Source organism: Artemia franciscana, unplaced genomic scaffold (genome assembly GCF_032884065.1).
Source record: "Artemia franciscana unplaced genomic scaffold, ASM3288406v1 PGA_scaffold_49, whole genome shotgun sequence".
In the NCBI taxonomy this organism is placed as follows: Eukaryota; Metazoa; Arthropoda; class Branchiopoda; order Anostraca; family Artemiidae; genus Artemia; species Artemia franciscana.
The window spans coordinates 109,305-135,076 of NW_027062689.1; the positions used below are offsets into that span (position 1 = coordinate 109,305).

Consider the following 25,772-nt stretch of genomic DNA (forward strand, 5'->3'; position numbering starts at 1 on the left):
ATAGGTAAAACTAAAGTCAATAAACTTTAAATTTTTGGAATCAGCATAATCTAATTCTTCTATTGTGTCTATTCCTATAAAAATTCTATTTTTTATAGCTTCGATTACAATTTAGCTGAGTTCCTTACAATTACCAAGAACCTTGTGATTTGCTTTAATTTTTCTCTTTGCTTTTGCGCAGTAACAAAGCCGCGTTCTTTTTTAGTACACATCTTTACCATTTGTGACAAAGTACTTTTGAATACTAACCAGCCTAAGTTCCTTTTTAATTGCAGTCTTTTTTCTTTTTTAAATATTTGATCACAACCTCTCTTGGTACGTTATTTTTATTAGTATACTGTTTAAACTGTTTACTGTTGAAACTATCTACTTTTGATGTCAATAAATTCAAGTGGAAATCCTTGCCTTTTATTACCTTAACGATCGGTATATTCGTATTTATAGACCACCTACTGAAACTAACTTGCAACCATTTATTAATTTCCGACACAAAATTGATTGTGATAAATTGGAGTAGGATGAAATAGATTGATGGAAATGTCTTTATACGAACCAGAAGAAATCTAAAAAGCCAAATTTTTCGTTTTAAAATTCTCTTTGACGAAAAACTTAGACTAATTAAACTTATATTTAACGTTTCCATAGAAACTGAAATACAATTTCCATGAAAAGGCTTAATTTGAAAATCCCAGTAAAAAAAAGAGAAAAGAAAAAAGCACAGCGTATTGTGCCCGATCAGGGCAATAAATAGAAGCCTAAATTAATGCCCTAATACTTTTTTGTCATTATTCAAACTAAAAATATTTAACTTGAAAGAGATCGCTGGGTATGTTTATACTACCGTTCCCCTTAAAAGTAGCAAAATACTGCTCTATATTTTAATTCTCAAAACAATGTCTTATTTGCAATTTCAAAAGTTTTTTAGTGCGAAAACAGTATTAAGAAAAAGAGAAAGATAAAGACTACAATTTAAATTCTTCTTCTTCTTCTCCAAACTGTCTTTATTCTCCAGTCATCATTTCCATGAATTCTGAAAAAAGTACAAGCATTAAAATCTTGACTTGGTGCTACCACGAAAGACAAATTCTTTTGCTTTTTGCTATAAACAAACCAACATTAAAGCAGCTTGGAAATATATAAGACAGAAAAAGATATTGAAACTATTAGCTGAAATCGGGAAGCATAAAATAGCTATCTAAGAAACATACATTAATTCCTTTCACCAAATTGTATGAAAAATTGGTGTACAATGAAGTCTTGTAACAAAATTTACATTAGTTATTATTTTGTCTTTATAGTCAGATTTGCGTTACCATCCTCATGATTTCGATGGAATACTACTCTTTTAGTCAATAATTAGTCTAATTGTGTAAACAGTCAGCTCAAAGACATGGAAAAGCTCCAAAGTTACATCAATGCTTCGCAAATTAAATAAAAAAAAACTAGTATTTTTTAACTGAAAGTAAGGAGCAACATTAAAACTTAAAACGAACAGAAATTACTCCGTGTATGAAAGGGGCTGTTCCCTTCTCAACGCCCTGCTCTATACGCTAAAGTTTGACTCTTTCTCTCAATTCTACTTTATTAAGCAGTAAAAAACTCTTCTCTGATACGCTGGATGCGATGGTGTTATTTTCGCTAAGATTCTATGACTTTTAGGGGGTGTTTCTCCCTATTTTCCAAAATAAGGCAAATTTTCTCAGGCTCTTACCTTTTGATGACAAAAACTAAATTTTGTGAAACTTATATATTTAAAATCAGCATGAAAATCCAATTCTTTTGATGTATTTTTTTTTGTATCAAAATTCCGTTTTTAGAGTTTTGTTTACTATTGAGCCGGGTCACTCCTTACTACAGTTCGTTAGCACGGACTGTTTGATTAAGAAACGTCAATGACCTTGTTTTTGTCTTGAACAAATATACTTTGTCTTGAGCAAACTTGTCCTGAAACAACAACAGTATTAAGAAGGGAATGTCAGTACAGTAAGAGTATATTTTATTATTACAATTCAAAAATGCGTTTATATTTAGGCTACTAAGCCCTTGGAGTTCTTTCTGAAGAATTAAGCTTAATAAAGCAAGTATATATGGTTTACAGCTCTCACATAGTTGCACTTGTCATTTTTCTGCAGAGTTCGGGGTCTCAATTAAAAAGCAGAACAATTCTAAAGAAAATTTTTAATTTACATTATCAAATCCAATTTTGGTTCACTTCGAGAAATTGCTGGAAAAACCTCTTAATGAGAGTTTTACACACAGCGCATCACTGAATCACTCAATCAGAGACATCATTTTCTTATGCTCTGCTAATACAACAGCTTTTTAGCAACTTCGTTGCTTAATCACAGTAAAAGCAATATATAGTAGCGAAAAGTCCTATATTCTAAATTGAACATTTTTGACACAGATATAAAACCACAAAAGTTTCATGACCCAGCGTTTGGGCACGCCTTCACACCCTATTGCTCTGACGGTCTATCAACTTATCTAATAATATTTGGCGAAACATTTTACGACTATATATCACCTTTTCTATGTTGCTTAATTTACCTTCTCTTTTATTCGTAAAACCACAGACGAAAAGCAGTTTTTGGTTTTAACTATAGGGCACAGGGCTTTATTATGACGAAACCAATTCAATACCTCATATAACAAACCTATAAAATGCATTAGGCGAAGAAACTTAGTAAAATGCATTACTGTATGCGCACTAAATATATTAAATAAGTTGTGCTGCCTACACAAGTGTCTGATAGTAAACCATAGTTATGAGAAAAAAAAATTAAATGAACAAAGATTGCACCAAATATCAATTTGATGATAACCAGGCAGTCAAACCTTCAGGAAAATTTTATTTCTCATGCGAATTTATCTGATGAATATTTCGATAGGAATGTCTCGTCATGAAAAATATAGGAAAAGGATATACAATTCCATATTTGAATCTTGGTCCTTATCAACAATTCTATAGGATACTCTTGACGTCAGAATTCATCAAAAGAAAACTATCACAAGAAAAAAAAAATTAGCTCATCAGTTAAATATACATATACATCAGAAAAACATGTAGCCAAAAAAGTGTGTATCTAAAATATATTTTTGGTGGGGGATGGCTATAAAGAAAAAACTATCTAGTTCCAATTTTACATTGAAACTTGAACATTACAAAAATACAAAGTATGAAACATTTGGCTGGTGAGATTTTAACATTTTCAGTGTCTAAATGGTAATAGGCTTTTGAAAGAACAAAATAAAATAATTTTCTTTTGGAAGAAGATTAAGAGCTATTCAGTTTTTGAAACCCTCTCTGTGTGTACTCTGGTTACATATTTTATTTTACTCTCTGATACAAATTTATAACAATCCTGTTTTTTTTCACTGATAATCAATCCCAATTTATCAAATAAGAGCTGATCAAAGCTATGGCCTACGAAAGAACAAGCGTGATTAATAGACTTTCTAGTTCAAAAACTAGTCTTTTTTTGAACGTGGGCCAGGCTTCTGCTTCCAGATAGATTCTCAAAACCCCACTCAGACCCCATCTCCCACAAGGCTTACCATCAAAATCAACTGTTCCAGAACCATCCGTGTCTATTTCGTCAATCATCATGTCAAGTTCTTCCTCGGTCAGCTGATCATCGAGTTCATGCAAAATTTCCTTCAAACTGCTGATTGGAATGTACCCATTTCCTAGAAATGAAATGGCATGATATACGTAAAAGGTCCGAGGGAGCCAACAGTGTTACTGATGCTTAAACTCCACTCCTATTGAGAAATAACTCATATTGAAAACGACTTGTGGAATATTTCTTTATCACCTGAAGAAAACCGTCCCAGAGAAACCCTGCACTAAGAATTTCCCTGAGGTGGTATTACTAAATTGCAAACTCAGTCTGCCACACTCGGAGCTGGGCTGGAAGATACATGCCGTTAGAGTCAAACAGACAATTTTTATCAATACTCAAAAAGTGGCATAGCCGTACATTGTAATATTTTCATAGGCAGCGTAATAGCTCTGCCTAAGTTAAAAGTGGTGTGGGCACAATGTATTATTTACTTTTTTCACAAAAGCACTTCGTATAGAACAAACTGTCGTAGAAACTTCGGAAGGAGCTTTTTCGATTGGAAATTAAAAGTTTTAGTGCCCTTTCAAAGAGTCAAAAGAGATTGGATGTTAGTCAGTGCACCTCCCGCGCACATCAATTCCTCAAATTTAACCAATCAAAGTTTTGAAATTATCATTTCGTTCAACATAGTTGAAAGGTCCAGTAACTCTGGATATACCAACCCCCTCCTCACCAATCCCTCGGTGGAAGGTACATAAACTATACAATTTACCCAGTTTACATATAGTATTTTTTATTGAGAAAGGTGGACATGTTCGACCAATAGTGTTCAAAAAGATGAAGAGCATCCAGGTACACTTTTCAAGGGATATTGAGGGGAGTATTGAACCAATTGAAACAACTTTATGTGCATATTAGTTGTCGAAAGGGTGTAATTCAGGAATGACTCTGTTAATTTGGAACTTTCAGGTAATGATAAGGGAGATAATCAATTGAACAAAACGGAAATATTTACACGTTACTATTACTACTACTACTACTAATAATACTACTACTGGTAATGCTACTACTACCACTACTTTTACTATTATGGTTTTTATCACTATAGCTACTACTTATGTAGCGAGTACTACCGAGGCTGAGAGAATTGAATTAAAAATTTGTGGAAACGTTGAGGGGAAAGTTGAACCGAATCAAAGTATACTATATGCATATAGATTGTCAAAATGGTGTATCAGTAATACTTTTGGAAAGGCTTACGGTATTAATCTGAAACTTCAGGGTGGGGGGGATGTACAGATGATCGAATGGCAAGTTGTGCGTACTACTTCTACTATTATTACTGCTGCTACAAGTGTTGTTACTACTACTAATACAACACCTACTGATTGTCAAAAGGGTGTATCTCAGGAATGGAGTAGTTAATTAAGTTGAAACTTTCACAAAATGCTTAAAATGGCCATTCATCGACCAAAAGGCAATACATGCATGCTACTACTAATACTACTACCACTAGTACGGATACTATTACTACAACTACTACTTCTATGCAAGTTGTCATGCAGGTAATCAAAAGGGTTTGTCAGCAATATCTTTGGAACAACCTGGTGTGTGAAACTGAAACTTGCAGGGCTTGTCGTTGGGGATTTTGAAATGACCAAACGGCAATTTTCGCATCAAATTACTACTACTATTACTACCACCACTGTTACTACTACAATTGCTACAAATATTACTACTTCTAAGAGCATTAAGATGAAATTTTGAGGTACATTTAGGGGGGAAGAGTAAATTAAACGGAAAAAACTATATGCATGTGAATTTTCTAAGATCTATACAAGTAATACCATAGGCAGCACAGCTTTATCATGAAAACTTTTGAAGGAGCTCATTCGATAGGATATTAGGAAATCTACTGCCTTTTTAAGGTCACAACTGATTGGACGGAATGCACTCCCCTCCCAAGCGCATAAATTCTCTAAACATATCAAACAAAATTTTGAGATAACCATTTTGTTGAACATAGTTGAAAAGTACTGTAATTGTGTCTCTGGTAACGTTGAGGATTTCAACACCCACCCCTCTCAGAGCAAGGGCTATCAGTTTTATTTATCGTTAGTCAGTTTTATTTATCAATAATATTAGTTATTGGGAAAGAGTGCATGTTTGACCTTATGTTTTTAAAAAGACCACATACATTCAAGTGTCAAGAATGACTAAGGGTATAAAATTGGAATTGTAAGGGAAGGATGAGGGTTATGATCGATTGACCAAGAATATGTTTAGGGGGATATTAAACTAAGGAAAAGGCACTATGTGTATGTTGCCACTCTTATTACGACTGACACATATACTATTTCGAATGAGGTTAAAGCTATTAAGTTGAAACTTTTGGGGAACATTTAGGGTGGTGTTAAAGTAAGTCAAAATACACTGTGTGCGCTCAGATTGTCAAAGAAAGCATGAACAATTTTTCGGGAATAGCTTAGAGCAATAAGTTGAAACTTTCAGGGTGCAGTGAGAGAAACTTTGAACTAACCAAAAGGCACTTTCAGGGGGTATTTAAGAGGGGGATAGTAGTAGTAGTAGTAGTAGTAGTAGTTGTAGCAGTGGTAGTAGTAGTTGACGTATAAATAATATTGGTAGTAGTCTTTGGTCTTTTTGGTGTTCCAAAAGACTAATTGAATTCAAGTGTCAAGAAAGACTGAGGGTATTTACTTGGAACTTTAAGGGATTGATGAAAGGGAGAGTCAATTGACCAAGGACATGTTTAGGGGGTGTTGAACTAATCAAACAGCACTCTGTGCATACTGCTACTGCTACTACTGCTGCTACTTTTACTGTTTATTCTACGAATACTAATACTGAGGTTGAAGGTAGGAACTTAAAACTTTGAGAGATTGCTTAGGGGGATGTTAAATTAAATATGAAATAACTCTCTACAAAAAGGTTATCAAAATGGCGTATCAGCAGTATCTCGGGAGTGGTCTAGAGCATCAGGATGAAACTTACTAAACATGTTAAGGGAGATGTTGAACTAGGCAAAATGCAATATGTACGTACTACTTTAACTGCAAACACTCTTACTGCTACTGCTAATAAAACTTCTACTGCGACTGCTTCTATTACTGCGACTTCTTTTACTACAACAACTACTACAACGACTAGTGCTAGTGCTACTGAAGTCAAGGGTATTACAGTGAAACTTTCAGAAAATGCTGGAGAGGATACTGAACCAAACTATAACACGCTATATTAATGCAGGCATTTGAAATACTATGTCTCAGAAACATCCTAGAGTCTTAAATTGAAGCTTTCAGTGTATGTTAAGGGGAATATTGAACCGATCAGAAGCTGCTGTATGCATACTACCCCTACTACTTTTACTACTACTAATACCACTATAAAGGTTAAGGATCCTTAAATTAAACTGAAACATGCTCTATGTATGCAGGCTGACGAATGGCCGTATCAGTAGTACATAAAGAACAGCTTAGAGCATTAGGACTAGGACAAAATTTTCAGAGCTTGCTGAAGGTTATGTTGAGCTAATAAAAATACACTATCTAAATACTACTTCCAAGACATTGCAGATACATCGTTTTGAAAACTTGGCACCACATAATGTCTTTTGATTCACTTAGGAATCTGTTTTTTTTTTCAGGTCGTACGCTTGTAAAACTTTGGGAATTTTGACCAACCGAAAGATCCATTGTTTTCTGTTCTATTTTTCTACTAAAACCTATCTGTGTAAAATGGCTGATTTATGTAATTTTCTGTCATTTTTCCGAACAAATACAACTTGGGAGTTTCTCAAGACAGTGGAATTCAATTCAGTGAATATTTTGGCCCATCGTCCAAGGGCTGTCCCCATATATATATATATATATATATATATATATATATATATATATATATATATATATATATATATATATATATATATATATATATATATATATATATATATATATATATATATATATATATATATATATATATATATATATATATATATATATATATATATATATATATATATATATATATATATATATATATATATATATATATATATATATATATATATATATATATATATATATATATATATATATATATATATATATGCAATATACACACAAAAATATAAATAACTAACAAGGAAGCAAGGAAAATTAAACAACACTCCCACTCGAAATATTGTGGTTGGGTTACTTTTTCGCAGAATACCGAGAACTAATCCCATGCAAAAAAATTCCCGTAAATCCAAGAGCGCCAGGCATTTCGGAGAAAATGATCCAAGTCTTTATCCTCATCTTTACAAAGGGGACAAACATACCACCTATCAGGACCAACTACCTTTTTTTTTGTCGAACATTTTTTGCCTGTTCTGGATTGGAAGACAATTTGCCCTAAGCTGAATCCAACGACGTAGAATCACGGCCAGTAATCATTATGATTTATGTTCAAGCCTAATTTCGATTGATTCCCGAACCACCTGTTTTATTCCCAAATTACAACTAACGAGAGAAGATGTTTCAAGAAGTATTGTGTGGATAGGACTATTAAATAAATAGCTAGCTAAAGCAGAATCAAAGGAGTTATAAGAACTATTAGAAATTAATGTTTTGTTTATGTCTTCTTTGTGCTAATGTAGCCGTTTTTCTACATTCTGATGAACATTTTTAGTTTTAAATTTCGCATTTTAATCTAAGTTTATATATATAATACATATATATATATATATATATATATATATATATATATATATATATATATTATATATATATATATATATATATATATATATATATATATATATATATATATATATATATATATATATATATATATATATATTTGGTATTGTAGAGAAGACGATCCTTGGACATAGGGCTGGAAAATTTACTGAAATAAATTCCACTGTCTTGAGAAAATTTCCCTCTTGTTTTCAAGTTGTATTTGTTTGTTATCGAAAGGCAGTCTTCATCGCTATTCACGTCTAGCTTATGGGGTGGAGTTTATGTAAAAAACATGCTAATATTATTAGTCAACGAAAATTCTTAGAATCCAGCAGAAATGAAAATCTTATTCCAAAGTCTTTATGATATAAATTGCATTCTATATTATTAAGGACAAAAAACAAAAAAGACACATTATTTCTTCAGAAAGAAAATCACTTGAAATTTGTGTGTGTGAAAACCTGAAAACCGTTGATTTTTCTCAAGTTGTTAAATAAGAAAAGAAATTGTTTAGGTTGTCAAAGGAACGACTTTATAAAAAAACATTGGAAAGATTGAGAGATGAATCTTCAATGAAAAACCATGTTTATTTTCCGAGATTCACTCCTGGACCTGCAATTGTTAACATTTCTTCTAGAACGTTTGAGCCCCGGGTAATCGAAACACTGGAAAAGGATTCTAAAAATATCTTTTCTACCGAAACAGCTGTCCCGTGACAGCTAAGTTTCCTGTCTAAAGTCTGTTTTGCATAAATACAACCCATCTGTTTCTAACACTGATAAAGTTAGGTCTTATCTCATAAATACTCTTTAAAACAGCCAAAAAAAGGTTAAGCCTCCTACCACTTTCACACCAGAAAATATACACCAGTTGGCAAATAATATTGTAAATGAATTAAATCAGCTAAAACAGAATTGTAAAATTACGCCACAATTATACACTAAATTTTTCCTCCCTGGTAGTTTCGGTCCAAAATTCTACGGTTTACCAAAAAAATATAAGCAAGGTATTCCCTTAGCACCTATTGTATTATGTACTAAATCCCCCTCTTCCAATATTGAAAAATGGCTTGGCACTGCTTTCAAACCTTTTCTGTATTCCCAATATTCCTTCATTAGTAATTCGGCAGATTTAGTAAAATAAAAACTCAATAACACAAGCATTTCAGATAAAACCACAGTTAGTAGTTTTGACATTGTTTCCAAGTATATGAATATAGATGTGGCTATTTCTGAGTAACTATTGAAAACAAAATAGAAGAAAATTATCATTTAATCGAATATTCGGCGAAAGGAATTGATCCTGAAGTTTTAATGACCCTAGTTAAAATTCGTAATAAATTTTAAATGTATTTTCAGTTTCTTATTTTCAGTTTTGCGTTTGTTTTCTAAAGATAGTAAAATCTAGTTTATCAGTATTACAAATACTTAACACATCTAAAAACGGTAGTTTATTTTCAATTTCTTGGGTAAACTGCAAATTTCTATCACAATTATTAATATGATCTAAGATACCCCGAAGTTTCAATTTCTGCAAAACATCCAACGCGAAATATATCTTTATTTTAATTCAAATTACCCCTCCCCCCTCCACAAGTTAAAAGAGCAGTTGTAACTTCTCTCATAGATCGCGCCCTGAACATTTGCTTCGTTTCGCACATAAAAAGAATAAGTAAATTTTATCAGAGATATTCTTTTTGGTAACATATACCCCATTCCTTTTGTCAATAATACAAGCTAACCGTAGACTAAAAAGACATTACCGTAAAATTAAAGATATTTCACAATGTAAGGCTCATGATATGCCTTCAAATATAATCTATCCTCCGTACATCTTAAAAATCACAACAAAATCTAAAAATGTTTCAAAAAAATGTAGTTTTCACTAATAATTTTAATATCTCAAATTTCTTAAACTCCAGCAAAGATAAAACCCCAGCTTCTTGCCAAAGAGTGGCTTTTAAAATACCAAGCGATTGTGGAAATTATGTTTGCAGAACTCTTCAGAATCCATTCTTGCAAATTTTAGTTATTTGCATGAGTCTGGTCATAGCTACGTGTAAAACAAGGGCTCCAATGGACAAAAAGTAAGGGAGGGAGGGGTACTATTTTAAGTTTTTGTAATGGATATACAATGAAATCCTTTTCAAAACCTATGGGGAAAATTTTGTTCTATTTTTGATTTTCAATGAGCATTTTCAGAAAAAAGGTATTTTCTAAATCTAGGGTGGGCGACACATATAGAGGGTAAAGTTGTAACTCTTCTGGGTCATCAATGGCGATTACGAGAGTGAGGTGTACTTGCCCCTAGATCCTTTTGTCTTCCCCTCCACTCTAATTTGAAAAATAAATTATTTTAATATTTTTTCATTGACCTTTTCATCTGCCTTTTGTTTCTGTTTTCATTGAAAGAACTGAAAGGAAAAAATTACCATGCTTATGATCTGAGATATACATTTTACCTGTCCCAAGCTTTCTTTAATTAATTCCACTCCCACTCCCTTCTTTATTTTTTTACCGTTGTTGTGTATTTATGTCTCTTCCACTATAGAAAATTCAATGTACTTGGATCTTTATTTTCTTTTAATTTTAAAAACATTTTGTGCCTTGAAGTAACAAAAAATATACCCAAATATAGTCGATCGTATTTTTTCTGAAATGAAGCAATTATGTTAGAGAATTTAAACCGAGTTTGTCACCATTCGGGTTTCTACAGCTCCTGTGTTAAGTAGGATCATCCCAAGCAAATAATCGATTTGTCTAGCTAATTCATATGTTTATACGCTGAAAGATTTCCCTATCATAAGCACTTAGTTTTAAATTTATCATTTGGCTTGATTTGATCTTGTCAAATTAATGAGTAGACAAAGGGTGCCGACGTTCTCCTTTTCGGTGAAAATATTATTTTTTTACATTCAACTCGCTAAACCTCTTACAAGCACCAACTTCACTAAAGAATGAGAAAGGGTCCCATTTTTTATTTCTAAATTGGTAAAGATTTGTCCATTTCTTGCGGAACGTTTTTGAAATTTTGAGAAAGCGAGACAGCAATTTTATCTTTTTTGACAACAGCGGCTTGGAATGAGCACTTTTTCCTTTTTTTCTGTTTCATTTTGTTTCTAAGGGCCCAAATATTTTTAATTTCGGGTATTTCAGAGCATATTCATAAACATATTCTTCCTTTAGAGTAAAAGTTTACAGTATATTGCTAAACCTGTTACTATCACCAACGTTTTTATGGGTCGGGCCAGGGGCCCATTCCTCTCCCCTCAATTAAAAAAGGTCATGGAATATATACTAAAAAGTGAATAATCTGGAAAACCAATGAAAAACTGATTTCAAGACTGGTTTCATGATTCACTACAATATGTCCGTTTACGACAAATACTCCCTATTTTTTATAATTGGTATGGCTATGCCAGTGGTTCCCAACTGATTTTAGGCCATGCCCACCTAAGCATTTCTCAAATCCTGATGACCCACCATGATGCCCCCAAATCTTATGCGTATTCACTTGAAGGAAGCCGAAATCGCCGTGAACTTGGTATATTTTCCGAGCCATCCTCAATTCATACTTCAGACTGATTTTCTTTAGTTTAATATAAGTGAAATGTAATTATTATGCTAAATGTTTTCTACATAAAGCACCTTTTATTTAATGCACAACGTCATTACATTACCATCATTTCGCTCCTTTAATTCATTTGAATATGACATGATTCAATTGAAAACTGTTTTTTTTTTTTTTTTAATTAGAGGCTGTAGAGTATATCACCCAAAAGATGTATGACCTCTAAATCGCCACCCCCCCCCCAAAAAAAAAGAAATATATTGCCATGCCCCACGTTGGGAATGACGAGGATAAAATATAAAGGTTTCTGACATGCCGCATCTACCCATACCTGTTTTCAGCCGTCCAAGAAATAACCATTTACCTTCTTTATCGTAAAGTCTAAACGCCTCTTTCAGCTCTTTTTGTAATGCATCTATGTCTTCTTCTATTATAAACTTGGCTGCCAGAATTACAAATTCATTGAATTCCAATTGTCCTGATTTGTCAGCGTCTACTTCTTCAATAAGCTCTTCAAGGACTTTACCATCATAGGCTTGTCCCATTAGTTGAAGAATTGTCCCAACCATGTCACATGGGATGCTGCCCTTTTTGTGACTGTCAAAGCTATCAAACGCTTTTTTAAGAACTGTAAAAGTAATCAATGCTGGTCATGTTGTGTTATGATAAAATATCAGTTAAAGCACCAAGGACAGTGAAAATCAAATTGGATTGTCTGATTCGATGAAGCGGAAGCCTGGAAAAATCAGGACTGACTTTTAATTTAAAAAAAAAATTGACCAAATCAAACAATCCGCGGAAACCAGTTATATGTAAGGAGCAATTCGGTCCAATAGTGACCGGAATCCTAAAAATGAAACAATAGATACATCAAAAGAATTGGCTTTTTATGCTGATTTTGTTTAATTGGTCTATTATGCTGATTCAGCTTAACCCGTCAAAAGCTGAAAGCCTCAGAAAATTTGTCAGATTTTCAAAAAAGGGGGAAAACAACTCCAAAAAGCGGAATGTTATATTTTTGGCAGAAGGAAGACTACGGATGTGTGTTAATTTGTTCTTTTTTGTTCCAGGGGTTATCCTATCGAGCCAATGGTTCTAGAAGATCTAGTTCTGGAAGGTCATAATCTCTAGTCCCCATTTTAAGTGACACGAATATTAAACGACACATAGCCCCCCTTCCTAGCCCATTATTAGGCCAAAGACATCTGAAAAAAATTTAAGATGGCCATTTAATTCAGCATAGTTGAAAGGTCCAATAGCTATGCTGGGGGTGATGGCATGACCCTCCATAGTCCCTGGGGTAAGGGTTGTAAGTTATTCAATTTGCCCATACTGTCTGGATTTTTCCAGGGTAATTTTCTAAATGGAGGGGGAAGAATTTTTTACGGGAAAACTCTCCGTGGGAACAATAGTTTCAGGATGAATTTTCCAGAAAAATCTTACAAGAATAAAATGGGATTTCTGGACACATTTAAAAAAAAGAAATAAAATTTTAAATAGAATAAATTTTAATTGAAAGTAAGGAGCAGCAGCATTAAAGCTTAAACGAACAGAAATTTTGTGCATATGAGGGGTGTCTTTCTTCGACCCTCGCTCTTTACGCTAAAGTTTGACTTTAATTCCTGATTCTTAAGGAGATACTACTCAAACACAAGGGTCTTTGATTTTGAATGAGAAGTGTTACTAAAGAGTTTTGAGACTTCAGCTTAAAGAGCGAGGGTTGAAGAAGGGACAGATTGTAAGTGTTAAAGTTCTTATCAACGAAAAACTTTAGATTTAGCCGATTAGTTTAGCTTATTTATTTTCACGGTTCAACATAGTAACACTGATGAAAATTTGACGTTGCCAAAAAAACATTAAAAGTATAAAAAAAACATAGATGGTGATGCTATACGCTGTGCTTGATCATCACTCTTATATTGGGAAATAGCGGGAACATGATCAGAAATATCACTAACCAGCACCAAATTATCTAAGACATCTAGTGATGAAAAAATATTATCAATAAGAGACGCATGCATGTCAGTAACTCGGGTTGGTATACAAACTGAAGGTAGAGTTCCCGAAGAGAGCATCATCGACAAAAAATCAATAGCTGAAGCAGAATTTTGATCCAGCAGGTTGAGGTTAAAATCATATAAGGATTAGCTCATAAGGATGTTTTTGGACTGAGTCCAAAACTTCTTCCAGAATTTTCAAAAACGAAGGAATAGATCCACTGGGGGACCTATAAACCAAACCCACAGCTAAATACTTACGCATTGATTTAATCTCAATAAAAAGGGATTTAAAGATTCCTTTCTCATTTCTGCTCAAATCACTTCGGACATTATATGTAAGACGATCAGCAATATAAAGGACAAGGCCACCTCTCGCCATCCGTTTCCTATTCAGCCTCTCCATCCTATATCCCGGAATATCTAAAACGATATCATTTTTTGAATCTAGGAAAGTTTCACATAATCCTATAACATCAGGAGTTCCACCACTGACGTTCCATTTCAGCTCATCAAAAGACGAGCAAAGACCCTGAATGTTAGGATGAGGCAAAGAGAAAACATCATCACGTTTAGAGGAGGCAGAACCATTTAAATGTGAAACATAATTACTTTTATTAGCCGAATTAGAATCAATATTCTTGAGATTTCTACTTCCAATTGAATTATTAATTATATTTTCAATATTTAAAGGATTATTTTGTAATTCAATTAAACGTTCCCCCAAAGAGTTGATACCAACCTGGTCACAAATAGAAATCGTCGATTTACTCATGGTGGATGGCAGTTCCGCTCCATGACCAAACCCACCAGACCAAAGGTATAAGAAAAAATATGAGGAAAAAAATAGTATGATCCAGGTAAGGATAAACAAGAAAAAGCAGGGATAGAGAAGGAAAAAGAAACAAGGAAAAACCAAAAAATAAAAAAATAATCAGCACTGGTAATTTAATCGCGAAAGAGCCATGTATATGCCAAGATATGAAATTCGTAGCACGTATGGCCTGGAGCTTTACAACTAATACAAAAAGGACTGTTCTTACACGGGGATTCAAATTTTGACTTATGGTCACTAGCTCCGCCTTTTGAGCATAGGGTAGTGTATGTGCAGTTTGCTGCAAGGTGGCCCGTCATATGGCAGTTAAAGCATCGACAAAGTAAAAACACAAACTCCTGGGTGACAAGTCGCTCATAGCCAATTTTCACTGATTCTTGTTGGAACTGATCTAAGTCTTTTCTTGATTTGAAATACACTTTGAATGTGCGTGACGCACCACACTTAGCTGTTTTGATGCATTTTGGGATTATTTCCTTCAGTGACGAGTCGACTAGTTCGTCTATCTCTTAGCTCTACATTTTAAAACAGTAAAAAACTTTAGCTTAAAGAACGGGGCGTTGAGGAGGAAAAGCCCCTTTCATATACGAGTAATTTCTGTTCGTTTTAAGTTTTAATGTCGCTCCTTACTTTCATTTAAAAAAAATTTGTTGTTTTGTTAAATTTCTGGACGTTTTTGAATTAATGCATTTTTTTTATCCTGGCTCTCCGCGCATAAATAATTAAAACGAAATTTGCATATTAATTTTTTTTGGGCTAAATGGCTTTTTCATAGTTTTAATCGGAAGATTTTGAGAAAAAAGGAGCAAGAGAGGAGGCCTAGTTGCCCTGCAATTTTTTGACTACTTAAAAAGGCAACTATAACTTAAAAATTTTACGAACGTTTTCGTAAGTAAAAAATATACGTAACTTCCGAATTAACTTACATAGCGAACTTTTATATTCGTATGTTTTTATTGCGTATATGAGGGGGCTCACCCCTCGTCGATACCTCGCTCTTTACACTAAAGCTTAAATTTTGTCCCAATTCCTTAAGAATGACCCCTGAATCACAAAGGCCGTAGAATTTGAAATTACTAAAAATAATTTAGCGTAAAGAGCGAGGTATTACGAGAAGGTAAACCCCTCATATGGAAACTCCATGGAAAGATCCTCAAACGTAACCCCTTCCTCTCAACTCTCCCCCCAAACCAAAAAAAAAATCCCCATGAAAACGTCTGTACACTTCCCAGTAACCATCACTATATGTAAACACAGGTCAAAGTTTGTAACTTCCAGCACCTCCCACAGGGACTGCAGGGGAGTAAGTCGTCCTCAAAGACATATTTATTAGGTTTTTCGACTATGGTGAATAAAATGGCTATCTCAGAATTTTGATCCGGTGACTTTGAGGAACAAATGAGGGTTGGAGGGGCCCTAGGTGCCCTATTGTTTTTTGGTCACTTAAAAAGGGCATTAGAGCTTTTAATTTCCATTAGAATGAGCCCTTTTGCGACATTCTAGAGTCACTGAGTCGATACGATCACCCCTGGGGAAAAAAACAAATAAAACAAACAAAAAAACAAATAAAACAAACAAAAAAACAAATAAACACACATCCGTGATTTGTCTTCTGGCAAAAAAATGCAAAATGGCAAAAAATAGGGGCTTGAAACTTCTACAATCTGGTTCTCTGATACGTTGAATCTGATGGTGTGATTTTCGTTAAGATCGTATTACTTTTAGGGGATATTCCCCCTATTTTCTAAAATGAGGCAAATTTTCTCGGACTTCTAAATTTTGACGGGTAAGACTAATCTTGATGAAACTTATATATTTAAAATCAGCATTAAAATGCAATTCTTTTGATGTAACTATTGGCATCAAAATTCCACTTTTTAGAGTTTTAGTTACTATTGAGCCGGGTCGCTCCTTACTTCAGTTCGTTACCACGAACTGTTTGATAGTTCTTAAAGTTATAAAATCTACCCATTGTTTACGTATAGCATTTGTCATAGGAAAGTATACGGACATTTTTGGGGGTAGGAAATTTTGTTCTTGGGGTCGATTTTCATCGGGTAAATTTTCCTTGGGGAGGGAAATTATCAGGGGTGAACTTTCCAGGGAACATATATACTGGGGGACTTGACATAATTTCCGATACAAAATTATTTTTACTTTTCTTACTTTCTCTTAACTAACTCAATTTTGCATGTGGAGATATTCCGGGGGAATTTTCCAGGGAAAAATTTCTTCGATTGAAAATCGGAAGTTCTGGTCCCCATTTTCAAGGTCAAAAGTGATCAAAGGGTACTTAAATTATAACCAAAGAGGTTCAAAGTCGTATAACAAGGCCTCAACGGTTGACACAGCCTCCAAAACCAGGGGAAAGGGTTGTAAGCTATGCCCCGGGGCTTATAAGATTTTTATGCAGTGGGTAGTCCTATAAACTTCGGATAGGGCTCCTAAACCTAAAGTGGAAACCAGGATAATGGAAACCTAAAGTTCTAGTGCTATTTTATAGTCAAATTGATTGGAGAGCTACCATTCAGCCCTCCCCCCCCACGCAAATTATTTCCCAAAACGCATCCCACCAAAATTTTGATGTAACCATTTTGTTCAGCATCGCTGAAAGTTCCAGTAATTATGGCTGTGGGAATGTCAACTCTTCCAGGCCTCAGGGTAATAGCTGCAAGTTCGGCAATCCATCCATTGTTTACATATAGTAATTGTTATTGCGAAAAGTGGGTGTGTTTGATCTCTCCTTTCAAACAAATAAGGTCGTTCAGGTGAGCTTTTCAAAGAATGTTTGAAGGGAGTGTTGAACTAAATCAAAACATGAACATCAGTGGGAAAAGCTTAGAGGAAACTTGAAGTAAATCAAAAGATACTATTTGCATTCAGATTGCTTATGCAGGCGTATCACCAATATATTTTTGTGCGGCTTAGCGTATCAATATGAAACTTCTTGGGCATCATGAGGGGGATCTTCAACCGACCACAACAAAACTTGTGCCTGCTACTACTGATATTAACACTGCTACTATTACTGTTACTGATACTGCTTATACAGCACTATTACTACTACTGCTGACCCTACTACTAACACTAATGCTAAGATGTTAGTACTTTTAAGGCTACGCGTATGGAGGTGAAAGTTTTACAGAATATCCTGGGGGAACTGCAACTAAATCAAAACAAAGGGCGTCAAAAGTGGTCAAATTGTACATCAGTAATATTTTTTTGGAACAGCTTACCGTATTAAGATGAAGCTTCCAGGACATCATAAGGGGGATGTTTAACTGACTAAAAGGCAACATGTGCATCCTACAATTAATGCTAATATTAAGGATAAGTATATGAAAATGGAAATTTGAGAAAATGCTGAGAAAAAATTTCAACCAAATCAAAAGACACTATGTGCATACAGATTGTCAAAAGGGTGTATCCCAAGAATAGGTTTAGGTATTTAGTTGAAACTTTCGAAGAGTGCTTAAAGGGGAAGGTCAATTGACCAAAAGCCAATATGTGCATGCTACTACTAACGCTATTACCACTGCTACTTTTGCTACAAATACTACTACTACTAATGATACTACTACTACTACTATTACTAATGTTCCGACTACTATTTCTATGGCTACTACCTGTAAGGCTAAGAGTATTAAGATGAAATTTCCAGGAACTATATGAACATACAAATTTTTAATGGATAATCCGCAATGTCATAGCAACGGATAATTGTATTAAGTTGCAAGTTTCAGAACTTAATGAGAGAGATGTTCAACTGTCCAAAAGCCAATATGTTAATACTACTACGGTTACTAGTAATTGTGCTATTACTATTAGTATTACTACTAGCACTGTTAATACCAATACTACCATTGTGAATACTATTACAACTATGCCTAAGGTTATGAAAGTGAAAATTTCGGAAATATTGAGAGAGTGAACTGAATCGCATCACGAATGGTGATGCGGTGAACTGAATCGCATCACGCTGTCTGTATGCAGGTTGTCAAAAAGTCAGTCCAACGATATCTTAGGAACAGTTTTGTGTGTGAGGTTGCAACTTACAGAGCTTGTTGTGTGGGATGTGGAACTAACCAAAAGACAATATTTACATCCTAATGCTACTGCTCCTACTCATACCACTACAATTTCTACTAAAATTACTACTGCTGCTATTAAGTCTACTGCTGCCATTACTGCTGCTACTGCTATTACTACTGGTATTACCACTGCTGCTACTAAAGCTAAGCTGCGTATTAAAGCGACAAATTCAGGTAATATTGAAACTGTATTGAACTAAATCGAAGCACACTATAACCATATAAGTTGTCAAGAGGACGTATCAGCAAAGCTTTAGAAACACATTATGGTATTAAGCTGAAACTTCCATGGTGTGTTGAAGAAGGTGCTAAAGAAAACCAATGATGCTATGTGCATGCTGCTACCAATGCTAATACTACTACTACAACTATTGTTTCTAGACTATCAAAGGATGTTAATGATATTAATACTACTGCCACAATTTCTGTAACTAATGACACTAAGCGTATTAACGTGAAACTTTTAGGGAAGGTTTAGGAGGAGTTTCAAATAAACTAAAAGAACATGTGCATGAAGGTTTTCAAAAGGGTAAGTAAGCAATATCATGGGCAGTGCCGCTCAATCAAAGACAGCAAAATCGTTGAAACTTTGTTAGGAGCTGATTTAATTGGAAATTAAAAGTTCTAGTGCCCTTTTTCAGAGTCAAAGGTAATTGGAGGGCAAACAGCCCCTCCCAAGTCTATTAGTTTCCCAGAGATATATAATCAAAATTTTGAGATGACCATTTTGTTCAGCATAGTTGAACTGTCCAGTAAGTACGTCTCTATGGATATTGGGTATTTCAAACCCCCACAGATATACAATTTGTCAAATATGCTGCAAAACTAAATACTGATTTAAGACTAAATCAAAAGGCATTGTGTGTATGCTGGTTGCCAACAAGACAACTCAGCAATATCCCAAGAATGACTGGGATTATTAAGTTGAAACTTTCCGAGCTACTTCTCTTGCTACATCTGCTCTTACAATTAAACTAAATCTTTAGAGTGTATTCAGGTTGTCAAAGAGCATAGTTATTTTCTTTTTTTAGAGTGGTATCAAGTTTTATTTTACAAGTTAACTTGAAGAGGTATAAAAATAATTAAAAAATACAATATTTGTCCAAATTTTCAAAAAGTTTTACTCGCAAAAATTTTACTCGGGACCCCGGTCCCTAGAAATCAAAAAGACATTATTGAGCAAAATAAAATGGTATGTAAAATTAAAAATATGTTCCAAAAGGGATGAAGTGAAATCTTCAGGCTTAAAATTTTGCTTCAAAAGCCAATTAATTAAAGCCTTTATGCTTTAGTAATCTCAGTTCCGAATTCTAGTCAGTACGTCCCACATATGAGCTTCCGCACGTACATGGAGTCCAATTGACTCTACTTTTTTGCCAAAAAGAAGTTAGATCCTTCCCAGAATTTAGAGAACCGTTCAAAGTATTACTACTCTTTAAAGCTACCTTTAGACCATTACTTTGTAAAATTCTTTTAAGTTTTTCACTTAGCCCGGGTACATACGGTAAGGAACAAAAAATATCCTTCTCTGAAGTTGTCTCCGAGACTTTTTAGAGATCTTTAGTAACTTTTTCCTTCTGTTTGAAAAGTCTGGTTAATCAACCCCTTAATTAACAATGTTACATATTAGTATTTTTCTTAGAAAAGACAACTCCTAAAATAATTTCAGAGAGCAAATACTAAGGATCCAGTCAGTTAAAGAAATTATCAAACCAATTTTTACTTGGTGAGCGTGACCGGAGCTAAACGACAAAAATTTATTGCTATTAATCGGTTTTGTGTAAATTTTAAAATCCGGACTATTTTCAGTTTTTGAAAGACGAACATCAAGAGAAGGAGGTTTACTACCCTCTTCTGATTCAACAGTAAACTTTAAATCACCCCCCCCCCAACCAATTGAGATGTTCCAAAAATCTTTTTAATTCCTCCTGCCCATAATTTCATACTGAAATTATGTTATCCATATATCAGCCCCAAAAATTATGTTTTCTAACGGAATTGTTTCAATACTTTCCACCAAAATATTACCTAAAAATGGAGATAAGGGGGCCCTAAGATGTAAACCATCTACTTGTTCGAAAAATTCCTTTCTGAATTGAAAAAAATAAGAGGACTCATTGCACAACCTTACTAAATACACAATTACAGAAACTTTCAAATTTGTTTACCAATATTCAAGTCAAAATTTCTTAATAACTTTCTTTGTACAAGAGTTTCGACTGTCTCTACATAGATATTTGTGCACATTGATACAATGTTGATGCTTGAATCCAAAGAACTTGAAGAAATTTCCATTTCTTTTAGTTTTTTAACCAAATTCGAAGAATTCTTAATTTAAGAAATTTGTGTAGACAAAAGTTGTTTACAGATTAACACTAACAACTTGCTCAAAACACTTTTCAGCGACCTTGTACTTGACACAATTGGTAGTAATGGTAGGTTCGGCTTCTGGATTTTGGGAATCCCATATAATAAGAATAAGAATATTAAACAATGTTTAGTTTATTTTATTTCTTATATAGATTATTTTTTTTTAGCTGTTCTAGCTTAGTATTACTACTGATTACGGTCAAAGGATATGTGACTGAAATATCTAGTATTTTTGTGAAATTTATTACTGTCTATTAAAAGGATTTTATCCCTATTTTAACTTTTGTTTTTTTCGTTTTTTTGTATTTTTTTTTTTTAGTAAAATGCGAATTATGTTCTGGTCTAGAGAAGTCATGGGGGTTGTCAGCCCTAGTCATATTGATTTCTGCTTGTGAGCTTGACTTAATTATGTATTGTAATTTCTGTTTGTCTTGGGTTTCATTTATTTATTTGATGGTTATTCGTGGTAGTTTAACGCGTGGTAGATTATTTGACTTTATTTCTGCTCATTTTTGGTTTAATGGAGCTCTTTACATTTCTTTGGAAAACTTAACTTATGGAAACAATTTTTTTTAATTGATTTTATTAAGGACTTAATCCTCACCAACAAGCGCAACATTGCTCCATGTCGTGGCATTTATTTTGATACATTTGTGCTTTATTTTAAGTTTTTTTAAACCAGAAACGAATGGAAATTAACATGAATGATAATTTCAAGCTTAAGAATTGCTGGTGAAACAGACTTCAAAATAAACACATATTAAAATGATCAGGGCAAACCTAAGACGAACATCAAAATACTAAAAATGATCTTAGACTACCACCCCATTAAGCCTTGCCCTTGGTCTAAAGCGTCTTTAGGCATTCAGCATAATCTATATAGCCTGTCCCTTGCCCCTTGGGCTTCGATTTTCTTGTCATCTTCACAAAAACATTTATTGAGCCTTCTGACTTTTTTGAGTAAAATGGTTAGTAAGAAGATTTGATCCTACACTAAAGAGGTGTTACGGGGGAACCATAAAAAAAGAGGCACGGGGAGGGGGGTTGATTGTCTTCCAATCCCTTTGAGTCCTAGGAAGGAGTTGAGCCTTTCAAGTTCCAATTGAATGAGCTCCATCCCGAGTTTATACGACCCCTTCCATATAACATTGCTAAGGAAAAGAAAAGGCTACTTCATTCAGAAAGTCAAGCCCTAAATCTTTCAAGTTTCTGGTGTAATACTAATTTCTTTTAAAATCCTGTACTGAAGGCATACGATCTTTCCTGTAAATAGTTACTGCCTCATTTTTGCTCTTATGCCTGAACTGTTACATACAAAATACCTAGTAAAATTATACATGGAACATCCACTTCAGTAGTAGCTCAATTATAGTTAAAATTGTACGTCTAAGAAACAACTCCCTTGCATAAAAAGAAATGCATTAGAATAACTTACTTTGAAGTTGGTCCTTTGTCAGGTCTTCCGCCTGCAAAAAAAGGCAGAGTTTATCAATCCCTAAGAGACAACAACAACAAACATAATTCTGCCCATAATACTAATTTACTTCATTAATTCACCTTATTTTCTATTTTGTATAAAAATTCTAATAAAATTTTAGAATCACATTTATTTACAATGTATTTCGTATATTCCTTATTTAGAGATTAATTTGAATCAGAATTCTTCTGATTTTGAACAAATATAAGAGACATAAAATGTTTTGGGTAATTAGATATTCCTAGAAGACTATGCTGATAACTTTATCTTATTCCCGTTTTCTGCAATAAATTATGTCTTTGAAAATATTACCATTGGAATTTATATTCCCGATTTGTTCATTAGAATTTATTCTAGGATAAAAAATTGAGAGTAATACACCCCTCTTTCGTTTGAGTCCTCTTCGGATACATAATACCTTGTATATCAAGTTAATAGCAAATTTAAGACTACTGCACTTTTTCTACTTGTGTGTTATAAGTTCTTCTTAGTACCTGTTTCGAAAAGTGCCATATGTTACCTTCTGGAATGGAAAGGCTGGGAAGCATATAATATATAATATCCATTGTCGAAAATCCTTAAGCCGTGGCATATAGTCCCCCCTCTTGCTGTCCCCTCTCAAACCCCCCGTAATGAGTAAAATCTAAAATCACCTTTAAAAAATATATCTAATAGACAAAATGCAGTTTATTCAATTCTGTTTTTCATGAAAATAATTAAATTCGTTGGGTGGAAATTTTCAAAAATGCCTAGTGACGACATACCCCTTGGACTCTCTAGTTACGTGACAAAGTTAGACATGCTTTTATCTTGAGGGACATGTTGAGAAAGGTAGAAAGTAATGTGTATGTTTAATGCCGAATCTTTACACACACAAAAACTTAGTGACTGCTTTTTCATTTCTAAATTGAGTGAAAATCTTTTTGTAAGGTTCAGTTCGTATGTTTGGAGAAGAAAATCGTGCAAAAACTGATTTTATGCAAAACACAATATTTTTTTCTACAGAAATAATCGGATCTAAAATGTAGAGCGAAAAAAAGTAATTGTTTCGCTGATAACGCAGGACATGTCTTCAAAACTTGCTTAAATCAATGCACTCTTTATATTCTCCAATATTTGCAAAGTTCTAAAAAATAGCCCTTTACGGAAAACTGAGCCTGCTAGAGTAAATTAAAAACTTGTGATTGGATGATGATCGTCAAAATGCTATTGACGGACTATTTTTTACAAGCCACTATTTGGATTTTTCGAACGCTCCGTTTTTTTAAGGTTAGTTTTGTGCTTCCAGAAAAATGCTAAATTTTACATTTCTATCGATTTTTCGAAACTTATAACGCTTCAGTTTACTGAAGATAGTCTTAGGAAGGAGAGTAGTAATAGTCTTAGAAGACAGTAGGTATATCTTCCGTAATCTGCGAAGCAATAATTTAGGTTGTTCCTAGGGTTGTAGGGTTGTTCCTAGTTTCAGAATTGCTTTTTACTTCCGTTAAGAAGAATTTAACCTCTTTTAAGAACCTGACTATAGATCCATGTGCACTCAGGGTATTATTGTCTTTTAACGGCAATTTTGGGTGGAAGGGTTTGTCGTAAAGCATGGAAGAGAGTAAATCGTTGAAAATCGAAAGTACGCCTTTTCAAAGTAATTGGAAGATAACTAGCCCCCTACCTATGCCCTTTTATCCACTACCAATACACTCTCTGTTTTTAGCCCTCATGATACCAGACCAAGAGGTCGAAACAGTCCTTTTGTTCAAAATTGCAGACAGATTCAGTATAAAATAACTCTGGGGATGAGGTGAACCCCAGCTCCTGAGACAGGGGCCATGAATTTGATTTGAAAATAGGTTTTATATAATATATTGAAAATAGAAAATAGGTAAGGGAGAGGTGCTTCATCTGTGGTGTTTGATTGACTTGAAACTTTTAAAGATTGTCCCCGCGGCCAAGAAGAACAAATATTTTATAAGAACAATGGAAGTTGTCAGGGGTCTGAAAACGGACCTACAAAACATTTTGTCTATGGTGGGCTTGAAACTTACAATTGTAATTCTTTGGCCGGAAAAACCTTAATATACACCGAAGAATCTTCCCCTAAATAAAAATTCGGCCCAAAAAGAGCCAAAAGTTTTCATCCAATCAGCTTGAAACTCATACCATTCATTCTTTGGGCTTAAAGGATCGAAATAATATGGCCCAACAAAAGACCAAAAATGGCAAAAAAATTGCTGAACAGGCTGAAACTTAAAACTGAAACTTGAAACTTAAGACCATGACCAAGGAAAACGTACAAAAATATTTTTTTCGTTTGGGGAATTGGCCTCCATAGAATGAGATCCCAAAGAGACCAATTTTACAATCAGCCTAAAGTGTATCCATGTTTTGACAAAATGAGAATTGACTATTCAAAACATTCAGTGCTTTTTAATGCTAAATTATTCACTGAAAGACCACTTCATCTCAGACTTTATGATCGAGTGATTTGTCGTCATATTTTATATTATTACTCACTCGATTTGACTAGAATGAAAAAAAAAAAAATAACAAAGTTTAATATGTTAGGATCAATAATATTGCATTTGTGTCATGTTACTCGTTATTAAGTCAACTCTATTGCATAGACAGGGGCGTATCGGGGAGTTTTTTGGTGGGGAAGAATCTTGAAAAATGCATCAAAAACTTGTTTATATGCCTTTTGTTACGTTTTTACGAGTCAGACAGTTTTTGGGAGGGAGGGGTTTAAACTCGGCAATCCTCTCCCCTGGATGCCCTATGCATAGGCAAGAAAAAAATAAAATCAAAACGTGGTTACGTAAAAGAGTATATTCAACGGGAGTATATAACTGGTAGTTTTTTGGTCACTGCCATAAAAGGTCTAGTGAAAGATTATGTGCCTTTTTACCCCCCCCCCCCATTTACCCCTTGTAAGCAGCCTATAGAAAAAATAATCACTATTTTTCAAAAGAACAAATTCGCATATTCGCACTCACCATTTTTACACCTTTTCTCTCCTCTGGCTTTATCAATACTGAATTAAATTATACCCCTATTTCAACTTGAGTGAAATATTACAGTCGTTTGCGTTGCATTTAGAGAATAGGGAAATGCCGGAATCGTAAACAAT

The 25,772-nt window shown here is 34.0% G+C and overlaps 1 protein-coding gene across 1 annotated transcript; it reads right to left on the reverse strand.

Moving 5' to 3' along the window:
- Positions 1-864: 864 nt before the first annotated feature.
- On the reverse strand, positions 865-25,772 carry LOC136041923 (troponin C-like). The gene is made up of 5 exons (XM_065726722.1): positions 25,639-25,772; positions 22,610-22,640; positions 12,246-12,509; positions 3,559-3,690; positions 865-1,030 (listed from the first exon to the last, which is right to left on the reverse strand). The coding sequence occupies exons 1-5, from the start codon at positions 25,639-25,641 to the stop codon at positions 1,002-1,004; spliced, it is 459 nt and encodes a 152-aa protein (XP_065582794.1). The 5' UTR covers positions 25,642-25,772; the 3' UTR covers positions 865-1,001.